This window comes from Paralichthys olivaceus, chromosome 24 (assembly GCF_024713975.1).
Source record: "Paralichthys olivaceus isolate ysfri-2021 chromosome 24, ASM2471397v2, whole genome shotgun sequence".
Taxonomy (NCBI): Eukaryota; Metazoa; Chordata; class Actinopteri; order Pleuronectiformes; family Paralichthyidae; genus Paralichthys; species Paralichthys olivaceus.
Genome location: NC_091116.1, coordinates 12,927,808 through 12,945,563, shown reverse-complemented (window position 1 = coordinate 12,945,563; position 17,756 = coordinate 12,927,808). Strand labels below are relative to the sequence as shown.

The 17,756-nt window shown below is 47.1% G+C and overlaps 3 protein-coding genes across 22 annotated transcripts in view; 2 read left to right on the top strand and 1 right to left on the bottom strand.

Moving 5' to 3' along the window:
- LOC109646580 (protein unc-80 homolog) overlaps positions 1-17,756 on the bottom strand; it is a 49,182-nt gene that overhangs the window by 15,011 nt on the left and 16,415 nt on the right. For 10 of the 17 annotated variants that reach the window (XM_069520961.1, XM_069520963.1, XM_069520969.1 and 7 more), the window contains 32 exons: positions 17,309-17,481; positions 17,016-17,228; positions 16,792-16,927; positions 16,502-16,635; positions 16,143-16,320; positions 15,829-16,038; positions 15,619-15,716; positions 15,331-15,534; positions 15,109-15,216; positions 14,840-14,978; positions 14,384-14,565; positions 14,145-14,276; positions 11,696-11,882; positions 11,434-11,565; positions 11,192-11,335; positions 10,999-11,099; positions 10,820-10,906; positions 10,544-10,727; positions 10,296-10,390; positions 10,114-10,203; positions 9,566-9,667; positions 9,307-9,487; positions 8,953-9,218; positions 8,702-8,836; positions 8,472-8,610; positions 8,299-8,395; positions 8,051-8,221; positions 7,659-7,970; positions 7,308-7,538; positions 6,716-6,839; positions 6,511-6,636; positions 6,303-6,426 (listed from right to left, as the gene is read on the bottom strand). In XM_069520961.1, coding sequence (XP_069377062.1) covers positions 6,303-6,426; positions 6,511-6,636; positions 6,716-6,839; positions 7,308-7,538; positions 7,659-7,970; positions 8,051-8,221; positions 8,299-8,395; positions 8,472-8,610; positions 8,702-8,836; positions 8,953-9,218; positions 9,307-9,487; positions 9,566-9,667; positions 10,114-10,203; positions 10,296-10,390; positions 10,544-10,727; positions 10,820-10,906; positions 10,999-11,099; positions 11,192-11,335; positions 11,434-11,565; positions 11,696-11,882; positions 14,145-14,276; positions 14,384-14,565; positions 14,840-14,978; positions 15,109-15,216; positions 15,331-15,534; positions 15,619-15,716; positions 15,829-16,038; positions 16,143-16,320; positions 16,502-16,635; positions 16,792-16,927; positions 17,016-17,228; positions 17,309-17,481 — 4,935 coding nt within the window. The remainder of the gene's footprint in view (positions 1-6,302; positions 6,427-6,510; positions 6,637-6,715; positions 6,840-7,307; positions 7,539-7,658; positions 7,971-8,050; positions 8,222-8,298; positions 8,396-8,471; positions 8,611-8,701; positions 8,837-8,952; positions 9,219-9,306; positions 9,488-9,565; positions 9,668-10,113; positions 10,204-10,295; positions 10,391-10,543; positions 10,728-10,819; positions 10,907-10,998; positions 11,100-11,191; positions 11,336-11,433; positions 11,566-11,695; positions 11,883-14,144; positions 14,277-14,383; positions 14,566-14,839; positions 14,979-15,108; positions 15,217-15,330; positions 15,535-15,618; positions 15,717-15,828; positions 16,039-16,142; positions 16,321-16,501; positions 16,636-16,791; positions 16,928-17,015; positions 17,229-17,308; positions 17,482-17,756) is intronic. The other 7 variants (XM_069520964.1, XM_069520968.1, XM_069520972.1 and 4 more) reach the window with 3 other exon arrangements.
- On the top strand, positions 548-2,168 carry LOC138406970 (golgin subfamily A member 6-like protein 24). The gene is made up of 2 exons (XM_069520983.1): positions 548-883; positions 1,199-2,168. The coding sequence occupies exons 1-2, from the start codon at positions 587-589 to the stop codon at positions 2,069-2,071; spliced, it is 1,170 nt and encodes a 389-aa protein (XP_069377084.1). The 5' UTR covers positions 548-586; the 3' UTR covers positions 2,072-2,168.
- Positions 3,301-5,577, top strand: LOC138406969 (golgin subfamily A member 6-like protein 25). 4 transcript variants are annotated; one of them, XM_069520980.1, is made up of 3 exons: positions 3,301-3,434; positions 3,518-4,186; positions 4,304-5,577. In XM_069520980.1, exons 1-3 carry the CDS (start codon positions 3,423-3,425, stop codon positions 5,477-5,479), a joined length of 1,857 nt encoding a protein of 618 aa, XP_069377081.1. In that variant the 5' UTR covers positions 3,301-3,422; the 3' UTR covers positions 5,480-5,577. The 4 variants fall into 4 exon arrangements, with proteins under 4 accessions (XP_069377081.1, XP_069377082.1, XP_069377083.1 ...); XM_069520981.1 differs by having other exon boundaries at positions 3,518-4,303; positions 4,619-5,577; XM_069520982.1 differs by having other exon boundaries at positions 3,518-4,735; positions 5,156-5,577.

Genomic DNA, 17,756 nt, shown 5'->3' with positions numbered 1-17,756 from the left:
AACTACAAATCCCCTTTAACCAAAATGGACATTCCGGTAAAACATTTTCTCTAGAAATTTATGTTCAGGTTGTGTTGAGTGGACTTTTAATAATGAATTCCATGTTTCTGTTTTTCAGACTCGTGGAGCAGTGATGTCTAAGATTCAGGCTCAGAGAAAGACGCTCAGAGAGGATGATGAGATTCAGAGGAAAAATAGGAAAATGGCAGCTCGCTCTAAAGCCAACAATAGCAAACTGGCTGCACAGGGCATCCAAGTGAGGGCTCTGGAAGAGGACACTGTGGCTCTGGAGGGGAAAATGGCAGTTCCCTCTGAAGTCAAGACTGGCGAACTGGCTGCAGTAAAGGTTCAGGATAAGAGGTACAAACTGTGGGATGAGCATCTGATGAGGATGAAGGAGATAGAGGCAGCTCTCTCTAAAGCCTACAATAGCAAACTGGCTGCACAGGGCAACCAAGTGAGGGCTCTGGAAGAGGACACTGTGGCTCTGGAGGGGAAAATGACAGTTCCCTCTGAAGTCAAGACTGGCGAACTGGCTGCAGTAAAGGTTCAGGGTGAGAGGTACAAACTGTGGGATAAGCATCTGATGAGGATGAAGGAGATAGAGGCAGATCTCTCTAAAGCCTACAATAGCAAACTGGCTGCACAGGGCAACCAAGTGAAGGCTCTGGAAGAGGACACTGTGGCTCTGGAGGAGAAGGTGGCCCCTTTAATAAGGGATTTCAGCAGGGTTGAGCTTGTGGTGACAGAGGTGGAGGAAAGGCAAGCTCACAGCCAAAAGATTGACTCCATGGACAAGGAGACTCAAACCAGCGAGCTGCCTCAGGATGAGAATAACGCTCTTCAAGAAGAGCTGATGGAGCTCAGAGCTTCTTATAATGAGGTCTGTCTAAATCAGACTATCAACGAGAAGAAGTGGAACGCTGAGCTCCAGGAGAAGAACATTCTCCAAGAACAGCTGATGAAGCTCAGAGCTTCTTATCGTGAGGTCTGTCAAAATCAGACTATCAACGAGGAGAAGTGGAACGCTGAGCTCCAGGAGAAGAACATTCTCCAAGAACAGCTGGTGAAGCTCAGAGCTTCTTATCGTGAGGTCTGTCAAAATCAGACTATCAACGAGAAGAAGTGGAACGCTGAGCTCCAGGAGAAGAAGGTTCTCCAAGAACAGCTGGTGAAGCTCAGAGCTTCTCATCATGAGGTCTGTCAAAATCAGACTCTCAACGAGGAGAAGTGGAAGGCTGAGCTCCAGGTGGAGAAGCAGGAGAAGAACGTTCTCCAAGAACAGCTGGTGAAGCTCAGAGCTTCTTATCGTGAGGTCTGTCAAAATCAGACTATCAACGAGAAGAAGTGGAACGCTGAGCTCCAGGAGAAGAACGTTCTCCAAGAACAGCTGGTGAAGCTCAGAGCTTCTTATCGTGAGGTCTGTCAAAATCAGACTATCAACGAGGAGAAGTTGAACGCTGAGCTCCAGGTGGAGAAGCAGGAGAAGAACGTTCTCCAAGAACAGCTGGTGAAGCTCAGAGCTTCTTATCGTGAGGTCTGTCAAAATCAGACTCTCAACGAGGAGAAGTGGAACGCTGAGCTCCAGGAGAAGAACATTCTCCAAGAACAGCTGGTGAAGCTCAGAGCTTCTCATCATGAGGTCTGTCAAAATCAGACTCTCAACGAGGAGAAGTGGAACGCTGAGCTCCAGGAGAAGAACATTCTCCAAGAACAGCTGGTGAAGCTCAGAGCTTCTCATCGTGAGGTCTGTCTTAATCAGACTATCAACGAGGAGAAGTGGAACAATGAGCTCCAGGTGGAGAAGCAGGAGAAGAAGCTTCTCGAAGAAGAGCTGTTGAAGCTCCAAGCTTCTTATCATGAGGACTGCAGTCTTCTGTATGCAGCTGATGTTTCCAGTGGTCCGCTCAATGGAGAGAGTAAGGAGGACGTCACTGAGGAGAAGTCTCTCTCCAGCGTTCTCCCTGAGAAACAAAAGAAGCCTTCAGTCTGGAAGAGATTCCGCCACGCTCTGGGGTTGAGAAAACCACAGAGTTGGAAGAAGTCAGCAGCTCCATCTAACAGCACCTGAGCTGACCGTACCTTCTTCACCTGCTTGAGGACTGGCAGGGTTAATGGAGGGATTTATGAAGTGATTAAAAATATGTTTTTCACTATTTTTACAAATACTTTCCTGGTTTTTGTGTGTTTTTTAAAGGAAACATAAACTTGAAGAGGTTTTGTTGGACCTTCGTATGGGCACAGTCATGGAAATCGCAGTTCATTAGACGTGTTAAATAAACGGTAAATTACCACAATAACATTAAAAACCACTTGAGGCTTGTAAGTATATGTAGTATGATTATGATAATAGATAAATCAATAGGTCCTAGCACTAGCGCCCTCTATTGGCCAGCCGCCACTGCCTGATGTCGTCCTGATATGATCGGTGACTTAAACTCACGTGACACAAACATTTCCACGTGGTCCCTGCGTCAGATTCACTGACACTCGGCACAACAACCAATCAATGAGCTGTAGGTTTCATCCTGAGACACTGAGAGAAGCTGAACCAGCTGGTGTCTTATAATGTCCGACATCAACATCTGGCATTGAACATGTGGGTAAATGTGCATCAATAAAGGACGACAGGAAACACACACTGGTTTCCGTGTGTGTCACATCCTGCACCGCAGTCTATTTGCTGGTTATTATTCCATCATGACATCATCAAGTGTCTCCTTCTGTCTGACTGGGCCTTTAAAACCCAAATATGTTCATTTTATTATTGAATCGGACAAAGAACAATATAATTTCTCATTTGAGAAGCTGATTCATCAAATGAATCATAAAGATTATTGCATAAGAATTTGTATCTCAAATAAAAACAGTTGTTTCATCACCAGCAGCTCTTTTCGTGCCTTTACCATTGACGTTTTTATTTCATATTTTCTTTGCCAAACAGTCTCATGCTGAAACTGGAAGAGAAACAAAAACCTTCAGCTCTGTTTGTCCTGTTAAACAACTTCCTGTCTCCACAACAAGCTGCCTAGCTAAAGATTTGTGTATGCTCTGCAACGATGTGCATCATATAGAAGTCAACCTGATCCCAGGGGCAGCCATGTTGTGTAGTAAAATCGCCATGGAAACTGTTGCTGCTTAAAAACCTCCTTTAATGATTTTGGTGGGGGCAACCATCAAAGGGATTGCTGGCCTCAAATCTTTAGATGTCAATCAAAGGACTAAAAACTCTATAGACTGTAGAGGACGTTTCTCTGGTGCTTTGATCCACCAAACTTATAAATAGCAGACCGTCAGCTGAGAAGTCACAGTCCTCGTTTGTGAAGACAACAATCCTGACCACGGAGACAACAACTGATTTGTTCAGTAAAAATTCATCAAGACGACACTGCTCTTTTAACTACAAATCCCCTTTAACCAAAATGGACATTCCGGTAAAACATTTTTCTCTAGAAATGTATGTTCAGGTTGTGTTGAGTGGACTTTTAATAATGAATTCCATGTTTCTGTTTTTCAGACTTGTGGAACATTGAAGACTAGGATTCAGGCTCAGAGAAAGACGCTCAGAGAGGACGAGGAGATTCAGAGGAAGAAGAGGAAAATGACAGTTCCCTCTGAAGTCAAGACTGGCGAACTGGCTGCAGTAAAGGTTCAGGGTGAGAGGTACAAACTGTGGGATGAGCATCTGATGAGGATGAAGGAGATAGAGGCAGCTCTCTCTAAAGCCAACAATAGCAAACTGGCTGCACAGGGCATCCAAGTGAGGGCTCTGGAAGAGGACACTGTGGCTCTGGAGGGGAAAATGACAGCTCACTCTGAAGTCATGACTGGTGAACTGGCTGTAATAAAGGTTCAGGATAAGAGGCACAAACTGTGGGATGAGCGTCTGATGAGGATGAAGAAGAAAAGGGCAGCTCGCTCCAAAGCCTACAATATCAAACTGGCTGCACAGGGCAACCAAGTGAGGGCTCTGGAAGAGGACACTGTGGCTCTGGAGGAGAAGGTGGCCCCTTTAAAAAGGGATTTCAGCAGGGTTGAGCTTGTGGTGACAGAGGTGGAGGAAAGGCAAGCTCACAGCCAAAAGATTGACTCCATGGACAAGGAGACTCAAACCAGCGAGCTGCCTCACGATGAGAATAACGCTCTTCAAGAAGAGCTGATGGAGCTCAGAGCTTCTTATAATGAGGTCTGTCTAAATCAGACTATCAACGAGGAGAAGTTGAACGCTGAGCTCCAGGAGGAGAAGCAGGAAAGAAACGTTCTCCAAGAACAGCTGATGAAGCTCAGAGCTTCTTATCGTGAGGTCTGTCAAAATCAGACTATCAACGAGGAGAAGTGGAACACTGAGCTCCAGGAGAAGAACGTTCTCCAAGAACAGCTGGTGAAGCTCAGAGCTTCTTATCGTGAGGTCTGTCTTAATCAGACTATCAACGAGGAGAAGTTGAACACTGAGCTCCAGGAGAAGAACGTTCTCCAAGAACAGCTGGTGAAGCTCAGAGCTTCTTATCGTGAGGTCTGTCTTAATCAGACTATCAACGAGGAGAAGTTGAACGCTGAGCTCCAGGAGAAGAACATTCTCCAAGAACAGCTGGTGAAGCTCAGAGCTTCTTATCGTGAGGTCTGTCTTAATCAGACTATCAACGAGGAGAAGTTGAATACTGAGCTCCAGGAGGAGAAGCAGGAAAACAATGTTCTCCAAGAACAGCTGATGGAGCTCAGAGCTTCTCATCATGAGGTCTGTCAAAATCAGACTCTCAACGAGGAGAAGTGGAACGCTGAGCTCCAGGAGAAGAACATTCTCCAAGAACAGCTGATGAAGCTCAGAGCTTCTTATCGTGAGGTCTGTCAAAATCAGACTATCAACGAGGAGAAGTGGAACACTGAGCTCCAGGAGAAGAACGTTCTCCAAGAACAGCTGGTGAAGCTCAGAGCTTCTTATCGTGAGGTCTGTCTTAATCAGACTATCAACGAGGAGAAGTGGAACGCTGAGCTCCAGGAGAAGAACGTTCTCCAAGAACAGCTGGTGAAGCTCAGAGCTTCTTATCGTGAGGTCTGTCTTAATCAGACTATCAACGAGGAGAAGTGGAACGCTGAGCTCCAGGAGAAGAAGGTTCTCCAAGAACAGCTGGTGAAGCTCAGAGCTTCTCATCATGAGGTCTGTCAAAATCAGACTCTCAACCAGGAGAAGTTTAACACTGAGCTCCAGGTGGAGAAGCAGGAGAAGAAGCTTCTCGAAGAAGAGCTGTTGAAGCTCCAAGCTTCTTATCATGAGGTCTGCAGTCTTCTGTATGCAGCTGATGTTTCCAGTGGTCAGCTCAATGGAGAGAGTAAGGAGGACGTCACTGAGGAGAAGTCTCTCTCCAGCGTTCTCCCTGAGAAACAAAAGAAGCCTTCAGTCTGGAAGAGATTCCGCCACGCTCTGGGGTTGAGAAAACCACAGAGTTGGAAGAAGTCAGCAGCTCCATCTAACAGCACCTGAGCTGACCGTACCTTCTTCACCTGCTTGAGGACTGGCAGGGTTAATGGAGGGATTTATGAAGTGATCAAAATAAATGTTTTTCACTTTTTTTACAAATACTTTCCTGGTTTTTGTGTGTTTTTTAAAGGAAACATAAACTTGAAGAGGTTTTGTTTGACCTTCGTATGGGCACAGTCATGGAAATCGCAGTGGAGTGCTGCTTAAAGCTGTTCATTACTGTATATATTTATCATTGTGTGCTGAAAACCAATGATTTCAGCAGGGTTGAGCTTGTGGTGACAGGAGAAGGAGAAGAAGGTTTACAATCAAATGACAACACAACCCTTTACTAAAGCTAGTTAAAGTTTGAATTTCCCTACGGGGATTAATAAAGTATTTCTGATTCTGATTGTGAACTTGCTTCAAACTTCATTAGACGTGTTAAATAAACGGTAAATTACCACAATAACATTAAAAACCACTTGAGGCTTGTAAGTATATGTTGTACGATTATGATAATAGATAAATCAATAGGTGTTGTTGTTGTATAGTTTCAAGGTAACTTACCTTTGTTCGGTTCTTTGATATGACCATCCCGGAGCAACAACACCGCAGCGCTAGCCGGTTAACAGTAGTGGGTAGCATGTAGCCTAGCAACAACTTTACTCATCATTAACTATAAAATATTTATCTTGCACATCTAAAAAAATATATACATATATTTCAAAATATTTTTATTTTATCATTTCATTTTTATTTAAATGTTTTATGTCTTATTCATTGTAATGCGGTGAGTGGTGGGGCGGCGCCCTCTATTGGCCAGCTGCCACTGGTCAGTCATTACCTTTGCTCCCAGAACCGACGGTCAGCACAAAGGGAATGAGCAGGTTGAGCAGCATCCCCTCCCTCCTCTCCTGATTGGTGAACGGTGAGATCACGTGACTGAGAGGGAAGTCGTCCTTCAAGGCCTGAGATTGAAAAACAAACGCTGAGTGAATATTTTCCGTGGGGAAATATCAACGAGGATTTTACTTGATGAAGAGGAGGTCGACCTGAATCTGCAGGGCAACCAGCCGGACGACCGCCGTGCTGAAAGGAAGTGGCGGGGAGAGGTAGGGGCTGAGGTGGAGCAGCGGCAGCCCATCCGCCACACTGGAGGGGCCGACCACACCCATCACCTGACAACACACAAAGAAATACTTCAAGAAAACAACACAGAACAGGAGACGTAGCAGATTAATGTGTGTGTCTTCGTACCAGGTTTACACAGACGTTGATCAGCGAGCGAAGGTGCGGGAGAAAAGAGATGATTGGCTGTCGCTGCAGCGTGAGGCAGATCCCCTCGATCAGGCTGCTGGCCGCCTCCCACTCCACCTGTCTCCTGGAGAACAGACAACCACACAACACCACCACACAACCAAATAAAAACACATGGTCATAAAAATAGAGACGCACACACACATCCAGGTCATGTGGGATGAAAGGGAAAGAAGATGTTGGCATGGAAACACCAGTCATCTTAGTTCAGTCTCATCAATTGACATGGACGTGGCGTCGGATCAATAATAAATCGGAAAAATCTTTAAAGTGACACAATCATCACTTGGCTGAACTGACAGTGAATAGTGAAAGCTCACATACACAGGCAGCTACACACTGCAGAAACACACACTCGCAAGAATCCGCACAGAAACACGCTACAGCAGCACTTACGGTACATCACCCACGAAGGCAGCACTACAGAGGACAGTGCCAAGAAGCTGTCTATTTACTGTACACACCACGGCACCGGCACAGCACGACACACTCACAGGGAGACGGAGAAGAAGAGGGATCGTATTCAACAGACCTGGTGCATAATGCCTGTGGGCGAGCGCACCTGAGCGTTGGCATCTTGTGGATCTTGTTGAACATGCGGTCCAGCCTCTTGAGGATGAGGATGAGGGCGGGGCGGACGGCCTCTGACGACCAGTCGGTGATGGGCAGCATCTCCATGATGTAGCGCCGCAGCCCGCGGCTCTCCATGGTCAGGGTGTCGTAGGGCGCCAGCTTCAGCAGCGCATGGGCTATCTCTGCCAGCCTGGGAAAGAAACGGACAGAGTGTCAGGCAGTTTTCTTTTTCTCTCTGCCAAATGTGCTGCCGCAGAAAACTGACAACTTTAATCAGCTGATGGAGGACACTCATGTTAAATCTCGTCACCTCATGTGGGACTTGATGTCAAGCAGCTCCAGGGCCGTGACCCGAGGCTCTCCGGCCACATTCTGCAGGATCTTGAGTCGCGGTCCGCAGTGTTTGTAAAACTCGGTGCAGATGTTTAAGAGCGACTCCCGCGGCCGGCGGAACTCCTCCCTTGCGATTCGCTCATCCAGCTCCTCCCTCGGCATCCCCTGGCCCTCCTCCAGAAGGTGGAGGTTGTCCCTGGTGTTGACCCCTCCGGACATGGCGTGGTTCGCCGTGGTGCCTCCTTTATGGCCCTGATCACAGCGGGACAGCTGTGGTGCTGTCATGGGCCTGTGGAGGAGGTGTGGATAAAATTATAAGCATCTCAACCACCTGTAGCTACAACGAGTAAAAACTCAGATGTGTCCGACCTTGTTAGAGCCTCTGAGCTGTAGAGGAGGGCCTGCAGTGACGTGGCCAGAGCAGCGATGGCGGCAATCTCGTCCCTGGCAGCTGAAGCAGATTCCATCGTGATGGTGTTGCTCTTCAGCTTCTGGAGGTGACAGGGAACCAAGGCCTCCAGCACCATCAGCATCTGGAGACTGGACACAAATAAACTGTTGTGGGACAGACGTGGGTGCAGTAGAGGAAAAGATGGAGATGAAGTGTGTCTCCTTACCTCCGGAAGGATTCAGGGGCGTAGGCGACCACAGTCACACACAGCTTGATGGCCTCGCTGATAGAAAAGGCCAAGTCCTCGTTACCATAACAGAAATCTGAAACCAAAAAATAGATCATATTTAGAGCATCCCGTGCCTGATGATGGTTTAATTAGAGTGTTTGACAGTTTACCCAGAGAGCGCAGAGGTTTCTCTGCCTTCACCAGCTCCAGAGCGTCCAGGGCGTCCGGCGTCTCACCCTCCAGAGACACCAACAGGTCGAACAGACACTGGGCTGAGACTCCTTTAGACAGACCAGTGCTGGTGCTGGTCTGGAGGTGAGGGAACATGGATGGAGACAAGTTTATTGAAAGCTATTTGGAGTCATCCAGGAATCCTCCTCAACAAACTCAACAGTCTTACTGTGAATTCCAGCAGCGGAGCGACGCTTGCAAACAGCTGCAGGACGAAGGGTTTGCGGTGCAGGATGTAAAACTGTCGGCAGCAGAACTCGATGCCCTGCCTCAGTAAAGGGTCGCTCTCATAGTCAGCATAGACCTGGAAAAACGACGTTTAGGGGATGTCCATCAGTGTGTTATCTGAGTTAAATGTGTTCAGAGGCAGTTTAATGAGACAGAACCACCACGATATCTACAGGATCCATGTTTCTGTACCTGCAGCATGGTCGGCAGGATCCACTGGTAACCGCTCAGAGAGAAGAGATGGTTGAAGTGCACAGCGGTGTTGATGGCAGTAGCTGTGTACTGCCTGAGGAGGGAGCTGTCCTCCGGGTGCAGCAGCAGAGCCCCGTTGAAGACGTTGAGGAACAGCATCATCTCGTCCCCCCACGGGTACTCGCTGGGCATCCCCAGAAACATTTCCTCCAGCAGCTTGATCCACAGCACCTTGTGGAGGGTGTCCAAACCAAACAGCTCCTTACCTGAGAGAGGAGGAGACGACAGGGGATCAAAATATAACACTTATAAATGTAACGCTTTTATTTCAGTGTTGGTCGGAGTCCGTCTCACCTTGTTGCTCGTTGAACAATGAGAACTCTGCGTCGATGGCCGTTCGTGGGAAGGAGGGCAGACGGAGGAGGTCTTCCTGCAGCAGGGAGACGTGGGATTGTTTGTGCACGGCCGGCATGTGTTGAGTGAGGGAGATTAGGAAGAGGACCCGGCCAACCTCCTCCAGTTTACGGGAAAACACCTGAACAAGATGAGAAATAAAGTTCTGTTTAACTTCACTTTCACAAAGTGTTAGAAATAAAGTTTGAATCGTCCATACCTGTTTCTGGATGAGCTCTTGTCCTTTCTCAGGCAGCATGTGGACCAGGTTGAGCTGTGGAGAGACTGACCTCCGGAACGGGTAGATGTCCCTGACATATGTCTACAGGACGGGGATAAAAACATCACATATAAATGAAGAAGTAAAAAAATAATAAATTAAAGCTCTGCCGTTGTAATCCACAGCCATGCAGTGTGAATTTTTCCTCAAGGCGTTCTTCAGATATTGGGTTCACAAGAATGAAACTGATGGACGGAGAACCTGAAAACATAAACCCTGCGGCCACTGGCTTTAAAGACAACCTCAAAACAAAGACTTACATCAAGATAGTTGTGACTTTACTTTATCTCACTAAAACTGTACCAGGTTAATTAATGGCTCATTTACAATTAAGTCCTAAATTAAAGTCAGTCTCCACGGCTCTGCCATGAAACACATATTCATCTCCAAAATGTCAACTTGTCATGAAATAGCAAAACCAGCCTGTTTCTCAGCTAATAATAAATAAAATCCTTCGAACCAGCAGCTTCAATGAAAGTGTTTGTCACCTTGGAGTAATGAATGAGGTTCCATCGTTTGTCCATGAGGAAGTAATGCGCTGATCTGGCCTCGGGAATGTTGAAAAATTCAAGACACTCCTGTTTGGAGAAAGAGGACAAGCCACAAACTTCAGTATTTCACTGAAGTGCACCGGCATTAGTATTTCAAATATGTAAAAACAAGCTTTTACCTTCAGCAGAGCTTCGAACTGAGTGTCCTCGTGCACTGGGAGCTGTGTTGGGATGTCACACTCGTTCTGACCGTGCACCACCAGGGTTTTGGTTCCTGTGTTGACAAACACAAGAAAAGGTTTCAGGAACATTGACATCTGAGGGGATTGTATTTATTTTAACACCTTAAATATCCGATGTAATGTTTTAAAAAGGCCTCTGTGTGGTTGATGTGGTATCATGATGTTCAGTTTTAGGTATCGTTCACCTGGCATGGAAGCAGTGACCAACAGTTTGACCTCACACTGCTCCTTCTTCATGGTCTGCTTCAGGTCCTTGAAGAAGAGCCCCTCCACGTAGCCGACCACCTCCCACAGGAAGGTCAGCGTGGCAGAGATTGCGTCCATACCCCACTCGCAGGGAGTCCGCACAAAGTACATGATGAGTCCCACCTACAAGGAGGAGGAGGAGGAGGAGGAGGAGATTCACGTGAAATAAGTGATCATGACTTTAAATGATCCTGAAGTTGTTTTTGTTGATTTACCAGGTAGTTGAAGAGGATGTGAGACGTCTGAGCCGGCAGATCTCCGATGTTGAGCAGGAGCTTCCTCAGCATGTACATCAGCTCGTCCTGAAAACACAAGAGACACAAAGTGATGCTCGCTTTAATCCCATGATCCCCCATCGAGCCGGACTGGACTTTCTCACCCGAGGTTTTCTCACCTGTCTGTTGCTCACTGTTAGTTTTTCCAGGAAGTGGCGGAGAACCAGGGCCGGATCCTCGATCAGACAGTTCCAGAGGATTTGCTGAGCCACAGCGCTCACTGCAGAAACATGAAACATAATCACTTGTAACCAAAGCGTGTGACAAAATACAACGAACAGGTCTCATATGTGGCGAGAAAATGACGCCCACCGGCCACTCCGTCCTCTCGAACCTCCCCGTCCTCCATGAGGTGGACTATTGGGAGAACGGCAGCACAGATGCATGCTGGGAAGACAGCCTGAGGTGGCTGCAGCATGTGGTGGGTAGGAGTGTGTTCTGCTGTGTTTTCTTCATCTGGCAAAAACAAATCAGTGGAAATTAAAGAAAAAAAAAAACGAGGAAACAAAGCGGCTTTATGAAAACTCATCATCAGTGATTCTGGGTTTTCGTACCTTCAGCACTCGCCAGTGAGCGGACGGACCACACGGAGCCCCGACGGAAAGAGTAGTTCCTGTGGGAGTTACTGGAGGCGCAGGATGGGCTGACGGACAGACGGCGTGATGCCAGGTTCACCACTTCTTCTGCTGGCGGGATCAACATCCAACACGACCAGCACATAAACAGGGAAAACCACATACAGTCAGGGTACAGAGCTTCCGGTGCTTGTATTGTGTATTTCTGTACGATGTGAGCTTGTGAGTCTGGTAGCTCCACCTTCTTCCTCCTGCTCTGGTGGCGGGCTGCACGTGGGCTCGTAGCACGCCTCCTGAGCCACAGGGATGGCTGTGATGATGCTGGCCTCGCGGCCCAGTCGCCGCTTCTCCTCCTCTTGCTGCAGGTTCTTCAGGATGTGCTCAGCTCGCTGGTGGGAGCGCGACACCGCCCGTGCTGAGAAGGATTTCTGAAAGGGAAGGACGTCGGATCAAGCAGCACAGTGGGTGCAGACATACAGAAGATTGAGGATGAGGGAATGCACGAATTAAAACCAAAGTTTTAAACTTTCAGGAAAGTGTGTGCACAGCTATTCTACGCTTACATCCGAGGAGCATTTTGTAATGTTGAATGACCGGACAACACGTTAATACAGTAACTCTCCTCCAGCACATTGATCTCATGCTCTAATTCCATCCCAAGCATCATGAAGAGACACTGTTGAATAGGAAAGATTTCAATCATGACTAATTGTGAGACGAGTAAATGTGTTCAGACTGGACTTTGGAGAATTTACTGTATCGTTGTGTACAGTAAATGCCTCACAGCATTCCCACGAGTGCTCATACACATACATTTCCAAAAAGGCTGAACGCATGATATGAAGAACATACACAGCAAAGTCATTCTCATCCAATGACCATGCATCAACAGCACAACACGCACAAAATGTCTGAATGTCCGATGCATGCTGTTATTGTTTTGTCTGTACCTTTTTGAGTTTGGTGTGAGTCACTGATCAAGATGCAACTATCTGAGATGACCCATGAACCTGCCCCAGTTTCAGACCTACAGCGCCTCCCAATGGGCTAAACAAACTCTTTCCCCTCCTGTCGTTAATGATCTGACGTAACAAGATGCATCAGCACAAACATCCGGACAGAAATACCAACTTACTATGGTATGGACTGACTGAATTAATGTGGAGTACTAAAAACAAAGACAGTCGATAGGTAAATTATAGAACATGTGCTCGCAGGTTGTCATCAAAAAAACATATTTTGATAATCATGCTTTTTAAACCAAAAAGAAGAAAGTAAAAGGAAACACCAAGAAATCTGTTCCACTACTTTAAAATCACCTGAGAAGTTAATTTCATGTGTTTTTCTTAAATTAGCAGATTTCTTGGTGCAGTTGTTCACATTACACTTTGCATAGCAGGAGCAAATGTACTTAAAAAGCAGGTTAAAGTGTTTTGTATGTATTTCTTCTGCTATAGTGAAAGGTAGAGCTGTGACTCAGCTGGATTTAAAGGGTTGGTTCACCCAATTTAACCCCTGTATATGACGTTTTATCAAACGATCAAGTTTTGATTTAATTTGTCCACATTTATCTCAGATTTCTAGGAAGACAACGATCCTTGACTACGGAGACAACAACTGATTTGTTCAGTAAGAAATCATCAAGAAGACGCTGCTCTCTGAACTCTCTTTTTTAGAAATGTATGTTCAGGTTGTGTTGAGTGGACTTTTAAAAAAGGAATTCCATGTTTCTATTTTTCAGGCTTGTGGAGCAATGCAGTCTGAGACTGAGGCTCTGGAAGAGGAGCTCAAACAGAAGGATGAGCTTCTGATGAGGTAGAAGGAGAAAATGACAGCTCGCTCTAAAGCCCACATTGGCGTCCTGGCTGAACTGGCTATAAAAAGGAAAAGGGATTTCAGCAGGGTTGAGCTTGTGCTGACAGACATGGAGGAAAGGCAAGCTCACAGCCAAAAGAAAGACTCCATGGACAAGGAGACTCGAACCAGCGAGCTGCCTCTGACCACAGAAGAGAGCAGCAGTGATGAAGAGCTGCTTCAGGACGAGGAAGAGAGCAGCCGAGAGGTGGAAAAGACAAAAAATGTAAAAGTGGAGAAGGCGACAGAGGACAGTAACCACTCAAACAAGGAAACTAAGAAAAAGAAGAAGAAGCAGAAGGAGAAGAGTCGGAGAAGAAGGCCTCGTGGTTTCTACTGAAACCTGGTACCTGTCCGGAGGATCTGTGGAGTTCAGTGCATGTCGGAAAGCAGCTTGTGTAAAGAACTTTTGTCTTTCTGAATACAGACAGAGGATTCAAGGCTCTGATCAACTACCACACTGTTTCACTTAATTTGGTGATAAAATGAGTCTCAATGATCTGGATAAAAACCTGGACAAATTCAAAAACCATCATATGAAATGTTTTTGTGGGTGAACAATCCCTTTAATTTTTGCAGGTCACTGCATTAAATTTCTTCTAAATCTGAAGGAACCTGACGACTCAGGTCAAGTAGTTAAATTTAAATTGTCAGTATGAGTCACAATATGAAAATTAACTAAATCTTCAGATCAAGAGTAACAGTAATAATAATAATGAGGTTATTTTAGATGCACTCAGTATGAAAACATGAATATTTTCTATTAGTAAGTTTGTAATTAGTAAATGTACTGTATGCATAACTAGGCAACCAATGTAAACAGGGCTCAGACTTACAGACTGGTCTTCATTGATCGGGTCCTGGACGCTGCCAGTGTTCTGAGGAACCCAGGGGGGGTCAAATATGGGGACGCAGGGCATGCCCAGAATAGGAGAGGGCAGAGTGAAGTTGATGCTGGGAGGAGGAATCTGAAACAAAGACGCATGAAGTCACCGACCTGTGTGAGACGATATGTTCTACATTAAATATTTAGCAGAACTAGATCATTGTTGAGGGGACATCGTCATCGTCATACCTTAAAGATCTGCTGAGCTCCTTCCTCCATGCGAGGCCACACCTGGTAGCGGAAACGCCACAGTGTGTAAAACTTCAGGATGGAGTTGATGCGCTGGCAGGCCTCCTGGTGCTGGAACTCCGCCATCATCATTTCGGTCACTGTGTCGGGGACCTTTACGGCGCACAGAAGGAACATAGCCGCTGGAGGGGATTCGGAGGCGGGCAGAGGAAGAGGGGGGAAAAGGTGAAGTATGGTTGAGGGCAAAACACAGGGAAGGAGAGAAGAGTGGATGTAAAAAAAAATAGAGAGGGCAAAAAGAAACAGGGAAGGAAGAATACATTAGAATATAAAACAGTCAAGGCATGACACGTGAACTATCCCTCGATAATCCGAGCGTTAATAAACTCCGACAGTCACAGCGACCTACAGAGACAACCCACGCATCACTGATGCACAGCCTGATGGCCGACTCACCGGCAGCGGCAGCCATATGTTCGTCCACACTGAGTAACAGCTCCCAGGCGGCGGGCTGGATGTCCCCGTACATGTCGTCCGTCAAGATGGGAGCTGCTTTGATCAGCAGCGAGAGCGGCGCCGGGGACAAGCTCATCACCTGAAACAGAAACAGACATTATGCATCATCCTGCAAAACCAAGAAAACCACTGGATAAGATATAAAGAGTCGGAATATGTGCGTCAGGAGATCCTTCTTCTTTCCCTTCTTTGTTTAAAAATCAGTTCACCTGGTTGCGGATGTACTTGAGCATGCCTGTGTCCTTCTTCCCTTCCGTGTTAGAGTCGTTGGGTCTCCTCTTCATGGACGGCGTCCTCAGACACGACTTGTCCGAACACTGAAGGCACAGAGGCTTTTATGAACCACGGGCGATAAAGTAGCCCATGTTTTTATTGATTTATTCATCTCATCGAGTTTTAAAAACAGGACAGATAAGACTTGTGAGTCCCACCTCTTTTGTTTTCTTGGCACGTGCCCCGATGTTGCCAGAGGAGGCGCTGTCTTCTCGCAGGCTGTCCACCGTCTCGCCGTACACGAGCTTGATGGCGCGGACCAGACGGGCGCAGGAGCGGCTGTGGTGCTGGTAGCAGTGTGGGTGGCAGAAGTCAATGTGGGTACAGATGAAACTCTGCTGGTTGCACAGCAGGATCATGATCTGAGCCGAGAGAGAGGAGAGGAGGAAGTCAGTATGAAGGGACACACACACACACACACACACACACACGTATACAGCACATACATGGAGCCAGGACATGTTGCGGTGATAATTGTCCTCGGCTCCTCCTGAGCTCTGACCCTCTGGCTCTATGCTGGGCTCACTGGTGCTGAAGGGACTCCCTGCAACAACAACAACAACAAACAAGAACCATTTTAACCGGAGAGCGTTGAATCCACGGCCATTCGCGTTTTTGTAAAATGCTCCAAACAAATTGGACAAATCGTGACTTACCAATGTCGGTAACCGTGTCCCTGCTGTGCGTCTGTGACAACAAACCCTCTTCGTTCTCCGACTCGGAGTCCTGCCGGGACAGCTTGGTGCTCTTCAGGCTCCCTGCTCGACGTATGGACGACAGGGAGCCCCCTTTCTTCACACGGAAGCTGCGGGCGCCTTTAATCTGGAGCAGCCGAGATCCTCCGATACGAATCTTCCGGACGGGTGCTGGAGAGCACGGAGGAGGAGAGAGATGATGTACAATCATCAGTGAGTAATGAGATAGTAGAAGGGCCGTAATAAAAAAAAAAAAGGGTGACGTCAGGCCTCACCCTGAGTTTCCTGCGGCTTCTTGTCGTCGCAGGTGGTGTCAGACTTTAGCGTGTGGCTGCTGCTGTTGAGCGAATCGTGTCCGTCCTCATCGTCGAGGATACCCGCGAAGCTGATCTTCCTCTCGTAGCGGTGGCGGCCAAGCTCGGGGTCTAAACGCAAGCGGCAGCTGTCGAGGTCCTGCAGCAAAGATGTGACCGCAGCAGTGTGACACATTCTGGTCGTATTTTTTTTTTTTACTTATGTGACTTTCATCTCTTTTTCACGAGACCTTTCTTGGTGTTTCTAACAAACGCTACTTGACAGCGGAGAGAGAACATACACACACTGAAACCATCCATATTTATATCACACTACTGACCACAAGTGGCTCGGTGCGTGGGCGTGGCAAGCAGGGAAAAGTCTCCCGCAGGAAGGTGGTGATTTCCAACAGGAGCTGGCAGGCGGCCATCTTCAGAGCGAAGGGGCAGCCGCACTTTGTAGGATTGACTGTGTCTTTAAGGTAGAAATATATACATACAAAACAAAACTGTTTAAAACATATAAACACGGGACATTGTATTACCTGCAAAATGATCATCTATGTTTTATATATATGTGGTGTGATGTGGTTTATAGTTTTAGATAAAGTTAAACCCTTCTCTGACTCACTGTCATCTAAATAATCCTCTTCCTCGTCTTCTTTCCTCATCCTCCGTTTGGTCTCTTCATCATAGATGTAACCCAGGATGTTGGAGGGGCTCTCACTGTCAGAGTGACAGAGTTCGCTGAGCCTCGTTCCGATCGCCTGAGCAGATTAAAACATATAAAGATGTGCTTTCTTACGATCATCATTATTGTGTCACATGAACTAATGTGTGAAATCTTTAACTCACGTCTCCCCACTGGCAGAAATGTTTGGCAGCGTTCCACTGCAGTTTCTGGTTTCTTTTGTTGCCCACAATCGGCGACCGTCCCCTCGACAGGCCTCTCTTGGTGATGTTAACATGGTGGCCTTTCATCCACTCTGGCCAGTTGCCGCGGTTACAGCGCTGGACGAATCTGGCGCATTCGAGGAAGAGGGAGGCCCGAGCCACAACCGGAGCTTCCTGGAAGAAGCAGATGATTTGGAGCCGTGGATTTTGTGTAAACACGCAACAGCCGACGGTCACGACGAGATGAAACATACCAGGTCCAGAGCGGCAGCGAGGATGGAGGCGTCGGGGATGGTTCCCGGCTCACAGCAGTTCAAGAGAAACTGGAAGCGTTTCATACCCTGTCGTATGGCGCCCAAATTCACCACATTCTTGTTCTTCATGGCCTCCTGACTGGCTGCGAGGCGCTCCTGAAAACCATGAGGACCTGGAGGAGAGGATGGAGAGAAGAGAGGAGGGCACAGCAGAACAGAGGAAGGGAATTTCATTTTTTAACGAGCACATATAGAGGGTAAGTCTTTACACAATTCCCTGTCGACAGCAGCATTGAAGATTCCATTAAAATATTGCTTGAGGCAACATCACGATCCAGGACATGTAACAAAAAGCCCTGACGCATAAAGCGGCGTGATGGACACACAGCCACAGGCAGAGGTTACACTCAGATTTTCAATTCTACAAAAAAAATGTCACGTTGAGTGA